This window comes from Cylas formicarius, unplaced genomic scaffold (assembly GCF_029955315.1).
Source record: "Cylas formicarius isolate icCylForm1 unplaced genomic scaffold, icCylForm1.1 PGA_scaffold_9__14_contigs__length_23061073, whole genome shotgun sequence".
In the NCBI taxonomy this organism is placed as follows: Eukaryota; Metazoa; Arthropoda; class Insecta; order Coleoptera; family Brentidae; genus Cylas; species Cylas formicarius.
The window spans coordinates 18682504-18698108 of NW_026844365.1; the positions used below are offsets into that span (position 1 = coordinate 18682504).

At 41.3% G+C, this 15605-nt stretch overlaps 1 protein-coding gene across 1 annotated transcript; it reads left to right on the forward strand.

Moving 5' to 3' along the window:
- Window positions 1-3402: 3402 nt before the first annotated feature.
- Window positions 3403-13524, forward strand: LOC132707454 (uncharacterized). The gene is made up of 5 exons (XM_060679318.1): window positions 3403-4178; window positions 4230-4415; window positions 4468-4878; window positions 4933-5355; window positions 7159-13524. The coding sequence occupies exons 1-5, from the start codon at window positions 3476-3478 to the stop codon at window positions 13317-13319; spliced, it is 7884 nt and encodes a 2627-aa protein (XP_060535301.1). The 5' UTR covers window positions 3403-3475; the 3' UTR covers window positions 13320-13524.
- Window positions 13525-15605: the final 2081 nt, after the last annotated feature.

Genomic DNA, 15605 nt, shown 5'->3' on the forward strand with positions numbered 1-15605 from the left:
TCCTTTTTGTCGATTGTCTCTTCAAAAAAAGAAACGCGCACAGCGTCGCAAAAAAATAGCCTGGCTGAACCAGGCTAGAGGTTAGGCAAATTTATAATAATAAAAAAAAACTAATTGATAGTCACAATTTACCCGAAAAATATTCCTCTACCAAAATAAGATCGAACAATGAGTATGAAAAATTGAAAAATTTAAAAGCTCTACGGTAAAGCACGGTGGAGGTGAAGTGATGTTATGAAGCTGTATGTCATCTGCATGAGTAGGTAATAAGCATTTCATTGAAGGAAATATGAACCAATATGTGTATTTCGATATATTAAGACAGCATCTGGTTGCTAGTGCCCAAAAATTAAATATGGGTAACAATTATCGGTTCTATAATGACAATGATCCAAATCACACGACATTTCGGGTCCGCAGTTGTTTGCTTTATAATTTCCCAAATGTTATTAAGGCACCAGCCCAGTCAGCAAACTTAAATGTAATTGACAATTTGTGGTTGACATTAAAAACAAAGTAAATAGTGCCCCAATATCCCACAAGAATGAATCAAAAGTAAAAATTACTGAAGTATGGATCACAATTTCCTCGGAGAATACTAGAAAATTAGTTGAATCAATACCCAGAAGACGTTATCGATAATGAGGGAGGCCCGACTAAATATCATCAGAAGTATTTCAACTTATGCAGTTGTTTTTCGCTATTTATTTGGTTATATTTTGTTGTGCATCATTTAAGCTGTTAAGTTAATATTGTATAAAATTTAATAAGAATTAATTAAATTAATATTGTTAACTAAGTAAGGCAAGTACGGTAAAGTAAGTAAAGGTACGTTGATATCAAAAGAAGCAACAAGCAGCATAGCTAAGAAGATTGGACTCTAAGTGCTGTATAATTTTGTTTCACAATTTTATTGAAACGTTATAGATGCGTTATCCAGCAATAACTCTGGTGGAACATTTAATTTTAACTACGGGTTATATTAATAACTGATGACATTTAATCAGACAGCCCACATCCTTCAAATAAGACATTAATGTCAACAACTGTCCAATCGCCAATTGCCAGTTACGTGATCTACCAAATTTAACGTTCCCAAGCCTTTCGGCAACGATCAATGGAGCTCAAGGACCAATGTCTTTGCGATACCATCCAGGATCCCACGCAGTACTTGGAACTTTTGAAATTGAAGTACTTAGAACGCACTGCCAACTTGCGACAGCAGCAAATGGAGCTGGAAAGTAAAATTTTCCAAATGCAGAACTTTCTCCAATCTAGCGATAATCCGGCAGACACCAAATGTCAATGCGGGGCAGAGGAAATACCGAGAGAATTCCCCAAATACACGGACGCACCAGAAAGGGATGTGCCGAAAGCCGCTGCTGATGGGAAACCGCAAGTCATGTCTTGCAGTTTCTTCCAGAAGATGATGGACAATGCCAAATCTATTTTGTCCATTAAATACTCGTATCCGACTGCTAGCGTGACTAATGAAGAGACTCTGAGCTCTACTCTGGTTAGCGCTACCAAGAACACGGCAGAACTTGATATTAATCTGACTGACAAGTCATCGAGCATATTCTGTGAGGAATCTGAGGAAAGTGCCGCTCAAGAGCTTTCCTGCGTTTGTCCTAAAACAACAACAACAACCGGTACCAGCTGCATCTGCGATCGATCAGTTCAGCAGGTTTTGACCAGTCGAAAGATTCAGACCAACATTGGCAAGGTAAAAGCTTCGGTGCAGACTTCTACTTCAGCTGCTATAGCTGGCACGTCTATTAGCAAAGATGTTGCGACTTCAAAAGTGATAACGCGATCTGACGATGTGGTAAAGCTCTGTAAATGTGATTCCTCTATAGTAGACGATCAAAGGCTGACATTGGATAACTTTTACGTAGAAGAGGAAGCAAGAGCCAATCTGGCTATTCAAACCTCTTATCAATCCCACTCCAAAGCCGTAAGTCCCCATCAGACTTACCGCTGCGAGGATAAAAGTGTATCCTGTGAATACCTAAAATGTGGGACCAATATGACAGTACAGACTTCCGATTTTAGGCAAAAAAACCGGGACAACCAATGTTCTCTTATTGGTTCTCCAGAGCTAGAGTATCTTCCAAAAAGCTCCGAGAAGATATGCGCAAGCAAAGCTTACCCGTTGAAGTCCGAGGATGTTCACCACATACAAGAAATCTCGGAACTGGTAAAAAATGAACAGAATTTACAGGCGCACGTCGAAGAATTGAAAATGAAACAGCAAACATACGAGACTCGATACAAAACTATGGAAAATTTGAAACCAGAAATGTGTTGTCCCTGCGGAGTTAACCAGAAAGAGTTGGAGACGGAAGTGATGAGAATAAGTCATGATCTGAGACTAGAAAATAGCGCATTGAAGTCGGAGTTGATGAACATGAAGCTCGAGTTGAAACATTGTCTGGAAAAAGTGGAAGGTCCGATGAAGCAAAAGTTACTGACCGAAAAAATGAGATGCGAACAACTCCAGCAGGACTTGCATACCGCTTCGAAGAACTTGCTATTAAACCAAGACGTGTACCTGCGTGAAATGAACGCTTTAAAGTTGCAACTTTGTTGCGCAAACTCGAATATTACCGAGCTGAATCAAATAAACCAACGTTTGAAAAGTGAAATGACTCAGTTGGACAGTGTTTGCGCCAAATTAGAAGACGATTTAATCAAACAGAAGATCAACGAGGCCGACACGATTAAACTGCTAACTCGTCGTAAATATGGCGTCGATCTTCCGACACAGGAATCGGATGAATTCAAATGCGATTCTAGCTTAGCCGTCATTGCCAGAAAATTGAGCAAAACTCTAAAAGAAAGCGCACCGTGTAAGGAATGCTCGAACTTACCCGCGGAACTCGCAGGTGCCGCAAAATGCATCAAAGATTTAACTGATCTGGTGTTGACTAGAAAGCCACCGAAGACCAGACCGAAAGCAATGGCTAAAGAAGAGTCTGATGTTTGTTGTTGCGAGTTGCATGAAGACGAAGAAGTTGTTTTGTCGACAACAGCACCGCAAACTGAAAAGGAGGTCAGGACATTATTGTCGGTACCGCAGTCATTTATCCAAAAAGATGGAAGTAGTCGAGAAATGACTACATTAGAAACCAAGGAGGCCACTGAACCTTCCCGTGATGAATTTTCCAAATACTCTACTACCGATAGGTCCGATGTTGACAGGGTAACATACCCCTGTTCTCATATCGGACTCCCATGTAAAACAAGAAGTGTAGAGCATGATACAATCACAGATATTGAAGTACCATCTAAACTTATAAAGCTACAACCCATCGAATCACAACCAAAAATTAATATTCCCTGCGAAGCTATAGACATGTCATGTAGAGAGAATCTGAAGGGAGAGAGTCATATTGTTTGCACAGCAGTGTGTTCACAAATCATAAAACCTACCAGAGTAGAACAGGAAATCTCAGTCGATTTGAAACCTGAAATGAGAAACGAGTTCTCTGCCACTTCACCTAGTCGAGAAAAAGATTTGATGACCCCATCTGTTAGGAAAGACATTGAAAAAATCCCCCACCAAATAATCGATCGACTTCCTGAAGGAATTCGTAAAGACATCACCACACCACCTCCATCAATGCGAAAAATTGCTTCGTCCGAATTTGCAGCAGATGAGCAACCAAAATTGTGGACATCTACGCCGAAACGCAGCATGAATGATATAAGTGAGGCTGTAATAGTCGAACCCTCCATTCCAACAGAGGAAAAGGAAATACGAAAATTGGAATTAGCTAAAACTGGGGAAGAAAAACAGGTTCCAAAACTTCAACGAGAAGTAGCAAAGCCTACTGAAGTTCTGAAAGATATTCAATTTACGAAACCCAGGAGTATGGAGGTTCAAGAGACACAAGAAACACTTGAGCCAATTATAGAAGCACAAATAGAGTTTAAAGAAACTTCTTCACCAAAGCACTTATCTAAAGCTAAGGAAACTGGAGCTTTAGAAGAGACCCAACCATCACAACTTTCTAAACAATTATTCGAAGAGGAGCGAGCAGGGTCGCTGCCATTCTCTGTGACGAACGAAATACAAGTACTTGAGGAACCGCCGTCTGGTTTGCACATGACCACCACAATTACCGGTTCCGGTACATTGGAGGTGACCACGGAAGGTCCAGCGGGCACGATCGGTAACAAATCACCATAATTATTAATGTATTTGTTTATATTCTGCTTGTTAGAAACTACTCTCACCTACACCGAAGATGGCAACGTTGAGGTTGTTACTGAAATGGTTCAATTTGCGGATAGCACCAAATCTCCAATCTCGCTTCCATTGGAGTCGCTACTAAGCACCCATCCTGAGGTTGCTGATCCAGAGACAAAACTTAAGCCAATTGTTCCTATTATATCAAGCCTCATATCAGGTATTCAGGCAGAACTCAAAGACCAGTTTAGCGAGAATCCCGTTATTTACAGGCCCATCAGCCCAAGACACCCCATTTAGTAGCAGCGAGCTTACGTCGGAGCTCACTAGTCAGATCACTAGCGGTATGGAGGAAGTTATACCGATTGTCAAAGACTCGAAAGAAATGATATCCCCACCAAGAGATTTGGAACCAGAAACGATAGCATCGCTTCAACTGGTGACAACGGAAGAAGTACCGAGCAGCGTGCTTTCAGAAAAAGAAGGAAGTAATGGTCCTATTAGAACTGATAGTTTCAAAATCAGTGGAGATGAACTGGTAGAGTCTCCAAAAGAAATGAAAGAAAAAGTAGGAAGTAAAGAGCCCATTAGCAGTGATAGTCTCAGAATCAGTGAAGATGACAAGGTAGATTCTCCAAGTGAGAAAGGTATTATAAAACCAACTATTGAAACTGTCATTAGAGGTAAGAATTAAGTAAATATTTTCTTGAATATCACTAGAAGCAGTATGAATTTAGACGAAATGCTGGAATTTGGTGCGCCCGTATCCACCGAACTGGATGTCACAGCAAGCAATAAGGTTGCTGATAAAAAAGTAACTTTAGATGTTGAAGATCAAGTTTTCGAGGTCCGAAAACATGCTGCACCAGACGCCCCTACAGTGGCACCAGAGGCGGAGGAAACATCGAAGCCCACTGTGAAAAGTCACGGCGTTGACTGCGGCTGTCAATCAAAAGACGAAAAAGAACAATCATGTCAATGCTGCGAATGTAAAGAAATCGGAATAACAACATCCGGAGACAAGGAAACTATCACCGAAACAGACGAAATGTGCAAAATGGTGGAGGAAACTGGGGAGAAAGACGACAGCGATTCCGATTTCATGACATTAAGCGAAACGAACGAGATCGCCGAAGATCAAGATTTTGGAAAGAAAACAGGTAAGAGAAGATTGGTCCCAGCAAAAAGCTGCAGCGACCTTCTTAACTACTTGATGTAGAAGTCATTTAAGTTATTTACTAAATATATACTAATACAAATATTTTAAGCACTTTCCATGGCAAATTTTAATTTTTATTCGTCTGTCATTTTATTTATTATAATATTTTTGTGGCTTGTAGTGTGAAACCAGTCATCTATTTTTTTGGAATTGGGAACCTAAACCTCATCAGGTCCCCTGTACGCAATTGTACATGTACATTCTGTATTACATACAGCTTTGTATAAATTGCCAGTCATTTGTGGAAAATGTTATAAAATCGGATAATAAATTGGAAATGAAAAATTCATATCTGTCGGATCTTCCCAAATTCTTTTCATTTTCATTTGCCATTCTAAGCAAACGCATTTTTTTTAAGGAATGTACATAAAAATGAAACATGATCAAATGTGCGTTTGGAAACAGTTCACAATTTTTGAATTTGTTTGAGTTAAACAACAAATAATTTAATTAGAGCAAAGCTAACCAAGAAAAATTAATCATACAGGTAATAATTTTTTGCTAGTTTAAAAAATAATAAAGGTCTTTATTTATTTAAATCTAAATTTAAATAAATGCCAACTGTCCTTAGAGTCAACCTAGTCTCCAACACAAAGAAATATCCGGACAAAATAGATTAACCATATCATGTGACAATCTTAAATGAGCATATCAAATCATTCACAGAATTTGCTAACAAAAAAATAAAAAACCGTAATAGAAAACCATTCTATATAACAACAGATATGGACCTATGGGCAGATATTTCATAGGGTACAGCTGCCTGTTATAAGCATATTTACTCTTTAATATTTTTATAGTTTTTAAATAGATATAAAATAAGCCAATTTTTCATATTTAACGACTTGTTTTGAACTAGAGTGTGATTATAAAAAGCGTAGACAAGAATTTTGTAGCTCTTGTATTCTATACCATGGACTGTAAAGCAGTTACCATAGACAACATCACAATATGTCATTTAAAGTAAGACTAATGAATCGGAAAGTAACCATTGTTGATAGATTAATTTTAAATTCATGTAGGTCCGCCTTTTTTAGATAGTTATTAACATGTGGCTGTAAATCTCAAATCTGATTCAATCAACAACCCAAAATTTTTTTCCTCAATCTTTAAAATGTATTTATGGTTTACCTTCCATATTTAAAACTTTAATGTAGATTTTCAAAATTTTTCTACGTCTGCAGCTCATCTGCACAAAAGTGACCCAGGCATGATAAGAAGACTTTTGAGAATTGTGATATAGAAATAGAGAATAAAAAATGTACCAAAATATAATACACTTAAACTTAAACCAATGTCGATAAAAGCAACGGGTGATTACTTTTATTAAACGTATTAAGCTTCAATTAGGTCTAAATCCAGATTGCTGTTTTAGTGTTAACAATATTAATAATCTCAAGTATTTCAATTTCTTTTACATATTGAAATTTTAAACGATTTTCCTTACCGACTGGTGTTACATTATTTTCATAGGATTCTTGAGTTTCACGACGGGGTACGAGCTTTGCAAGTATTATGCTTATTATAATAAATAACAAAGCCCCCATTTCTCTCAAATGGTAAAAAAGTTATTAAAACTCACCAAAAAGCAGGTTTCAAGATTTTTATTGGGTATTTGATTTTATACATACATTGAATGAACAATAGACTTTATAAACCACACAGTAGCTATTTTCAGATACTTGTGTGTAAAGTTGGGATTATAACATATTTTCTTATCTGAACTACTCCTCGTCAATTTCAGGGGACACTGTTGAAGAAATTAGCAACCTTCCATCGGACCAAGCAGAAACGCAACACAAAACGGACCCCATTCTTATTGCAAAATACCCCGAGTTCGTAGGTAAAACAGCAGAAGAACAACGTTCAGTACTGATAGCACTGGGGTACGAGCAGCCCCTGATTGACAGAATGATGTCCCAACCGTCCAAGGAAAGTCCAAAGTTAACAGGTGAAACCGTGGCGAAAGACAGTGTTGGACCAGTTTTAACAGAAAAAATAATAGCCCAAGATGAAATACCAAAAGAGGAACCCGCGAGAAAGCAAGAGTTACCTCACGTATCTGCAGCAGAAATGGCGTTTGTATATGATAGACCCAAATCTATTGAGGTACCAGAAGAGCAAGGGATGATAGTTGCCACTTCTCAACATCCCGTGCCAGGGGTTCAACAACTACAAGATTTTGGGAACGTGGAAGATAAAGTAGTACTACCCATAAGCCAAGACCCGCTAGAATTTGTAACAGGTTGGTACAAACCCGAAAAAGCATTAGCTGCCAAACCGGGTGTACACGGCAAAATGGTGGAGGAACAAAATGTCGAGCGTGAAATGGTGGCTCAGCAAATTCCGGTTGAATTAGCTATCCAACCCACAAAATTGACACCACCGCAACAACTCGAGGCAAAAATTCGTCCCGTTACTTCTTATCCACCAGAACAGTTGCACCGATCCAAGGAACGTGCCACTCCAAGTGCTGAGCAATATATCAAGATTGACGAATTGCCAATATCAACTTCTCAAGAACCCCGGGACTCACCTCCAGCGAAAGCAAGTTTAAGAGCTGATGACGATTTTGTGGAGAAGATAATTTCTATCGTAGACGAATCTAGTTTCTTGGTAGAAGAACCTCAAAAGGTGCGAAGCACGTCGGACTCTTGCAAGGCCATATGCAGCTCAATTCGCACTTCGGCTGCCGCAATGTCCCTGAATCAGTCAAGGTCAGTGTCGCTTCAGGAGAAGCCATCTTCCCGGGAAGGATCCGCGAGTTGCAAAGCGAGCTGTAGAACAATTTCCGTCCAAAGTTCCAAAACAAAGACCAAAGATATTGCCATGTCTCCCGTTGTTCCTGCTAAGAATTCTAGCCCCGATGGGAACCCGGAAGAGGTGCGGTATAAAAAAAAGTCTAACGAAGTACCCTCCATAGTTTCTCAGTTGTCGGATAAAGGCCTGAATCCTACCCTAACGGGGCAGGCGATCAAAAAGAGCAAGCCCCAACGAAAGAAACGCAATTCTTCCTCCAAGGTACTCAAGAAGATCGAGTGTGACTGCGGCGACGTGTGCCAGTGCATAATTTGCGCGCCAAAGGTCATCGAGAAGAGGAACGCCGCACTACGACGTCGCAGTTTCAGTTGCGAATGTCCGCCTCAAGTTATCGTCGTGCCTCAAGTTATGCAAATGACATGCTCGATGAAGACTTCCAGATCGGCCGGACATTCTCAAGGATGTACATGCGAAGACTGCAGATGCTCCCCGTGCAGCCCTTGTCCAAACGTTGACAAGGCGGCAAGCGAGTGCCGTGCGGAATGCTCAGAGAAATCGGGTTCGCGTAAAACCGATGGCAAAAGCAAACGAGGCAAATCGAAGACCACGATTGATGACGTATTTATGTCGTGTAAATTTCCCGAAATGACGCCGCAAACGTGCGACTACCAAAAGTCCTACGCACACGCACAGGACTGCGAATGCGTGGACTGCTTAACCCTGCCTAAGGTCAAAGAACTCGCCATGACCAGGGAGTACCCGATAGTGTTCGACGAAAAACAGGTCTACCAAGTGAAAGTGAACTGCGAATGTGTCAACGCCACGAACGCTAAGCGATACGTCGAGCAGCAACGTTCGAGGATACCGATTTCGATAACATCGCCGCATCCGCCGCGAGCCAGATCGGATCATACCCAGAAACTCGAAGCGCAGACGATCGAACCCAAATCTTCAGCGTCGGAGGGTACCTACAAATCCGCATGCGAGTGCCAGCCCTGCAAATGCGCCAGTTGCGCCGATCCGGACGTGAAAAAGCCTGTTACTCCTTTAGACACGCAACGGAAAACGTGCTTTTGCATAGGTGTCTGCACCTGCAAAGTTTGCCCAGAAACGAAACGCGCGGCAGCAACTGAAGTAGACGCAACGACTGCCGTACCAGCACCTGTAAGACATACGGAAGATGTAAAGCCAGTCGCAAGTAGTACTGAAGTTGATCCGGATTGCGACTGCCCGACTTGTCCTTGTCCGTTTTCCAAGGAATCGCGCCCGGACCAACACTTAACTACCCATGCACCACCAGCAGGTGATGACTGTGACTGTCCACTATGCGACTGTCCGGGTCTCCAAAAGCCAATCGAAGAAAAACCTACCGTTCTTCCCCCAATGCACGTAGACGTAGACAAAGTTCCTCCAACGCATGTAGACCTAGATAAAGGCGGGCATCCACCTGATTGCAATTGCCCTACTTGCACCTGTCCGGGTCTTAAAGAGATATCACCAGTATCCGACTGTGACTGTCCTATGTGCGACTGCCCTGGATCGCCCCTCAAGCAACCGAAGGTGACTGAAAAAATGTCTGAAAGAAAGGACGTAGTTCCAACAAAGCCCGAAGATTGCACTTGTACCGTTTGCGGCTGCGGAGATGGTGCCGAAGTACCCCGACACCACGCAAAACTTCTTAAGGAGGAGGGAGGGCTAGCATCGTGTGATTGCCCAAGCTGTCAATGTGTGCCTTGCCCGGATCCCGGTAAGGAGCGAACTGGTGTCCCACCACCCACTGCGGAGAGTATAAAACCCGTAGACAGTTGCGATTGTAAAGAGTGTCACTGCAAACCCTGCGCAGATCCGAAAAAAGCGGCGAAAGTAGAGACGGTTGCGCCTCACCAAAGAGATCTGCTGGAAGTGCCTAAGAAAATACCTCACCCTCCCGACTGCGAGTGCAGGGAGTGTATGTGTTTGGAGGAGATAATTCAGACGGAACTCGTGGTCACTTTGGAGACTGGGACGCAGCCTGCGACGCAACCTGACGTTCACGCTGCTGACTGCGCATGCCCTCAATGTCTCTGCGTGGAATGCGCTACGAAGCATTCTCATCCCGCAGGGTGCAGATGTGACCAATGCATTTGTTCCATTTGCGACCATAAGGACAAACCGGCCGAGTCATTTCCAGTGGCACGGCACCATGGAGAATGCAGTTGCATCGAATGCAGGTGTGACGTATGCGATAGAATACAAGAAATCGGGTTAGCAAAGCCAAGCGCCAGGATTGTCCATCACGAGGGTTGCAATTGCGCAGAGTGTTTGTGCAAAGAATGCGATACGCAATTGAAGTCACAGCTGAGCTGCCAATGTGTGCATTGTCTTTGTAAGGAATGCTTAAGCAAAGTAAAGCAATATGTACGGCCCCTATCGCAACAGTCTCAGCGTATAAAGTCCACTCACCCAGACGGATGTAAATGCTTGCTATGTCTATGTCGCGAATGCGACGAAGGGGAAAGGAGAGCTTTGGCGGACGAATGTCAATGTGGTAAATGTATTTGTATTTCGTGCCCCAAAAGGAAGATTGGGGTAGCATATGCTGCAACAAAGAAAGAGCTGCCAGCGCAAGTGCCAAGTCAATTGCGGACGGAACCTACTCCAAGAGCCTACGGTGTGAAGGGACCGGGCTGTACATGCGAGCAGTGCATTTGCGTGGAGTGCCAGGGTCTAATGTTCGCCACTGAAAAGACTGCCGCTCCGCCACCAGCAACAATTTCCAGCACAGTTTCACGCCCAGAAGATTGCGACTGTCAGGTCTGCAATTGTCCGGAAGCAAAAACTGCAGCACCTCGACGGGTAACGCCTACGATCTCCAAGAAAGTTTCCCATCCACAGGATTGCGATTGTTTGGTCTGCACCTGTACGGGAGAAATTGGTCGACCAGCAACTCCAGCTATTTCCAGAATGGTTTCTCATCCCGAACGTGAGATTATAATTGATCGACCGGTGACGCCGAAGATATCCAGCAAAATTTCGCATCCAAAAGATTGCATTTGCCGTGTGTGCCAGTGTCCGGAAGAACTCGCGTCTAGACCGGTAACACCTACGACCTCCAGAAGGGTTTCCCATCCGAAAGATTGCAATTGTGTGGTCTGCAGATGTCCAGCTCGGCCGGTAACGCCGACGGTATCGAGCAGAGTCCCCCATCCCAAGGGTTGCGATTGCTTGATTTGCAATTGTCTAGAAGAAGAAGAAGAAGAATATATCTCAGCTCGACCAGGCACGCCGACGATTTCGAAAATAGTTTCTCACACCGCAAAAGATATAATTTCGCGACCGGTGACGCCCAAGATATCCAGCAAAGTTGCGCATGCCAAAGATTGCGAGTGCCCGCAATGTAAACATTCGCCTGATTGCGTCTGCCCCGGATGTCTATCTTTGGAGGAGGAAATAAAGTCTCAACGGAAAACCTCGTCGTCCTTTGAATCGGCTCACGGAGAAGATTGCACATGCCCAGAGTGCACATGCGAAGATCTCGCGGCAGAAATGCAGATTCCTAGCGCGGCGCCTCTAAAACGTAAAAAAGAAGAGTACTTGAGCGCAAAATCTAGCGAAGTGGCCAAGCCGCTTCTCGTTTTAACGGATCCTCCACCGTTTGAGGCGTTTCCGGTACCGGATTGCGATTGCGGGAAGTGCGACTGTTCAATGTGCAGCAGAAAGGCGGGAATTCGCAAGTTACCATCTAGCGACAAAGCGAAACCAACTTTCACTTTGACGGGCCCTCCGCCATTCGAGGAATTCGCAGAGCCGGACTGCAAGTGCAAGACGTGCGAATGTTTGGAGTGTACTAGGAAGCCGGGGTACATCAGGTTACCCCGCGTGCCGAAAACTACGGAAGCCGAGAGAGATGTCGACCAGACAGCGAGAAGTCCGTGCGATTGCCAAAGATGCGACTGCGAGGTTTGTAGCAAAACAACTCAGCAACTTGGAAGAGAACCCAAGCAAATTGCGGCCCAGGTTTCGTCGTCAAAAATGTCGAGGCCTCAAACGCCGATCCACTGCGACTGTCCGACGTGTACCTGCGATGAAGGCGTTCTTAGCAAAGTTGAAGCAGAATCTAAAACGCTATCCACTATATCCAAGCAGCCTTCGAAAGAGTTCTTCTCCACCACTAGCCACCCGACGGAAACGGATACACCAAGAAAAGACAAAGCGCAGCATCCTGCAGATTGCGACTGTCCCGAATGTGGCCCCTGTCCCGATTTGTTCACTCACATTCCCGCTCAGTCAAGCTTTCAAGTCCCGGAAATTAGGAAAATGGACAGCGTCACCCTGAAGCAGCAAATTCAAGCGCACACCAAGGAAAACTGCGAGTGTAGGGAGGAGATCGAAGAGATTAAAAAAGCGTTGAATCAAATCAGATGCGCTTGCACGGAAGCGGAAATGAGAACTGCCAGAACCATGATGGGATCCAAGCCATTTGTGAAGCAAGCGTCCGTTTTCGGACAGACAATGTCTGGCTTGAAAATGGCGCTCAACAATCTCCAGGACAAATGCAAGGCGAAGGATAAGATGATCGCGGCGATGGCGGGTGAACTGCAGTTGAGGGGCAACGAGGAGGTGATCGACAAGGTGTTGATAATGTCGCAGCAAATGTGCCAAGCTTTGGACTACGATCAAGCGGAAGACGTCAAGTCATTAGATAGGTCGCAGCTGGTGGCAGATATAATTTATCCCAGTTCCGACATCAGAGACCAAGCGACGGAACCTTGCGTCGAGTCTAAGTCGGTGGAAGTTAGAACGCACAAACGGAAGAAAAAGCTGTCCAAAAAAGTATCGTGTATTTGCTCGACGCCGCAGATCATTCAGAGAGACGAGAAAGATTGCAAGAAGGTCGATTTAACGAAATTCGAGGTGGTAGACGTGAAAAGGATAACTGGCGACAGTTTAATTATTAAGTGGGTCGCGCCTGGAGACAAAACCATCACGGGGTATGATATTTACATCAACGGCACGTTATTGTCGAAGGTAATGAGCGGTGCTAGAACCAGCGCTATGGTCCATTCGCTCGATCTGTCCAAAAATGTGCACATTTCGATCTACGCCGTCACCAAGTGTGGCAGATGCGATCGTCCGGCTATAGCCATATACAAAATCAAGCCCTGAAGATGGTGATGGCTATTACTATTGACATGATTGTGCTTCGTCTCATTAAAAAAAAAAGAAAAAAAAATGCTTAGGGTTTTTGTCTTAAGGGCTTACAGCGCATACTAGACGCTAGCGTATGAGGGTTATAAAGTATTCCTCGAAAAAAATTACATTTTTGCGGCTCCAAAGCACCGTTGTAAGCATTTAATGGTTTTGATACAATGTAACCGCACACCATATTTCGAAATTATTAGAAGTAGTAAATATCTTGTTTATCGTAGGGGGACGGGTAACAAAAATTGTGGATATGCGACTACGTGAAAACGACTTTCATCGGCTTTAATATACAGGGTGGTAAAGCTAATACTGCATTTTGCTTAATTCCTTAGAATCTATATACTAAAATTAAAAAGTTAATTTATTATCCTAATTATGTATTCCTTTAGTTTTTTTTTTTTGTTCTCACATTTTTTTACAATTTTTTATTCATTCAGTAATTGACATATGTCTTCTGATGTCTCAGAAGTTATTTTTCGTGTTGCTTTCAATCGGCAACATCCGTTTCTAAAAATTTTGAAAGTAAACAGTTATTTTGTTAGTATTATATGTATTCGGTTGGTATTGCTTAAAGATTTTTTTTACAAATTTTCAATTTAAAAATCAATACGACGATTGTCATTGATCAAAATATCTTCTGAGGTCTCATAATTTTTTTTCTAGTTGCTTTAAATCTGCAACATCCATTTGAAAAGATAGTTATTTTTTGAATCTAATGCAATATACGTTTCTCAACCATTAGGTTTCTTCCAAACTCGAATCAAAAATAGATTTAAACCATTTTTAATGTAGAGTTATGTTATTGCTATTATTTTGCATTCATTTGGTATTTTTCAAATTCTCAAAGATTATTTTTACAATTTTTAAATCTAAAAATTACCAGGAAGATTGTCGTGGTCATAATTATCTTCTGAGGTCTTAAAAAATATCATCCGTTTCTAAAAATAGTTGTTAGCACTTGGCTCGTTCCAACCTCAAATCATCAACATTTGAAACTAAAAAAATATTATATTTTAAATTCTCAAAGACTGTTTTTACAATTTTTTAATCTAAAAATCGCCAGGAAGATTGCCATTGACATAAATGTCTTCTGTGGTCTCAAAGGTATTTTCGCCTGGCTTTAGATCTGCAACATTCGTTTCTAAAAATAGTGGCTGGCATTAGGTTCCTTCCGACCTCAAATCATAAATAGAAACATCATAATGAAAGTAAAAAAATATTTTATTATTGTTATGTTTTCATTTAATATTTTTCAAAATTCTCAAAGATTTTTTTTTTAATTTTTGTATCTAAAAATTACCAGGAAGATGGTCATTGACAAATATTTTCTGAGGTCTCAAATGTTATTTTTCGTGTTGCTTTAGATCTGCAACATTCGTTTCAAAAAATAGTTGTTGGCATTAGGTTTCTTCCAACCCCAAATCATAAATAGGTTTAATCCATTTTAAAAGTAATTTCATTATTATTTTTATTATGTATTCATTTGGTATTTTTTAAATTCTCAAACATTTTTTCTTGTTTTTATTGCTATTTTAAGGAATTCTGATTTTTTTTCAGTTTCAATTACATTGACATTGCAGTAATTCAATAACTTCCCAATGACGAATCTTCATTATTTGATTATGATCTTGGTTATTTATTTTTACATAGATATTGATGATATATTTGAAACAAATCAAATGGAATAATTAACTACTACAGAATCGCGAGAGTAAAAAGTAAGAAAAATATTGAAAAAAAAAAACTAATTAACACCATGACTACCAGACTACGGGGATGAACTAACTAAACAAAAGAAAAAAATGTCTTCTTTTGACAAAATTTAGGGTTCGATAAGTCATTTTAAACCAAAGACCAACGAAAATCGGGTGGTGCAAAATCGAATGGATATTCCTGAAGTAAAACAAGTAAAGTAAAGTAAAACAAGACGTCTGAAAATATCTTCGTATGTATTATACCATTTTTGTAAACACATTAAGAAGCATACTCTTGAAATCGTGAAAACAAACTGACAAGTACTCAGTACTATGTATTCAATACAATAATTGATTCCTTAGTATTTAATAACTGAACTCGGATAACAAAAAACGATAACAGGCGAATAACCAACGTACGTAAACTGCCAGAAACTATTTTTGAGCGCAGTTGGAATGAACCTATCATTTTGTAAATCGCGGTTTCCGATTTCGAAAACAAACTCATTCATCATAATAAGTAATGTTTTATTAAGATTTTAATTAACGAGTC

Coding starts and splice junctions, on each gene's coding strand:
- LOC132707454 (XM_060679318.1), top strand. CDS start 3,476: ATGAGAAACGAGTTCTCTGCCACTTCACCTAGTCGAGAAAAAGATTTG. Junction 4,879..4,932: donor TATTGAAACTGTCATTAGAG/GTAAGAATTAAG, acceptor GTATGAATTTAG/ACGAAATGCTGGAATTTGGT. Junction 5,356..7,158: donor AGATTTTGGAAAGAAAACAG/GTAAGAGAAGAT, acceptor CGTCAATTTCAG/GGGACACTGTTGAAGAAATT.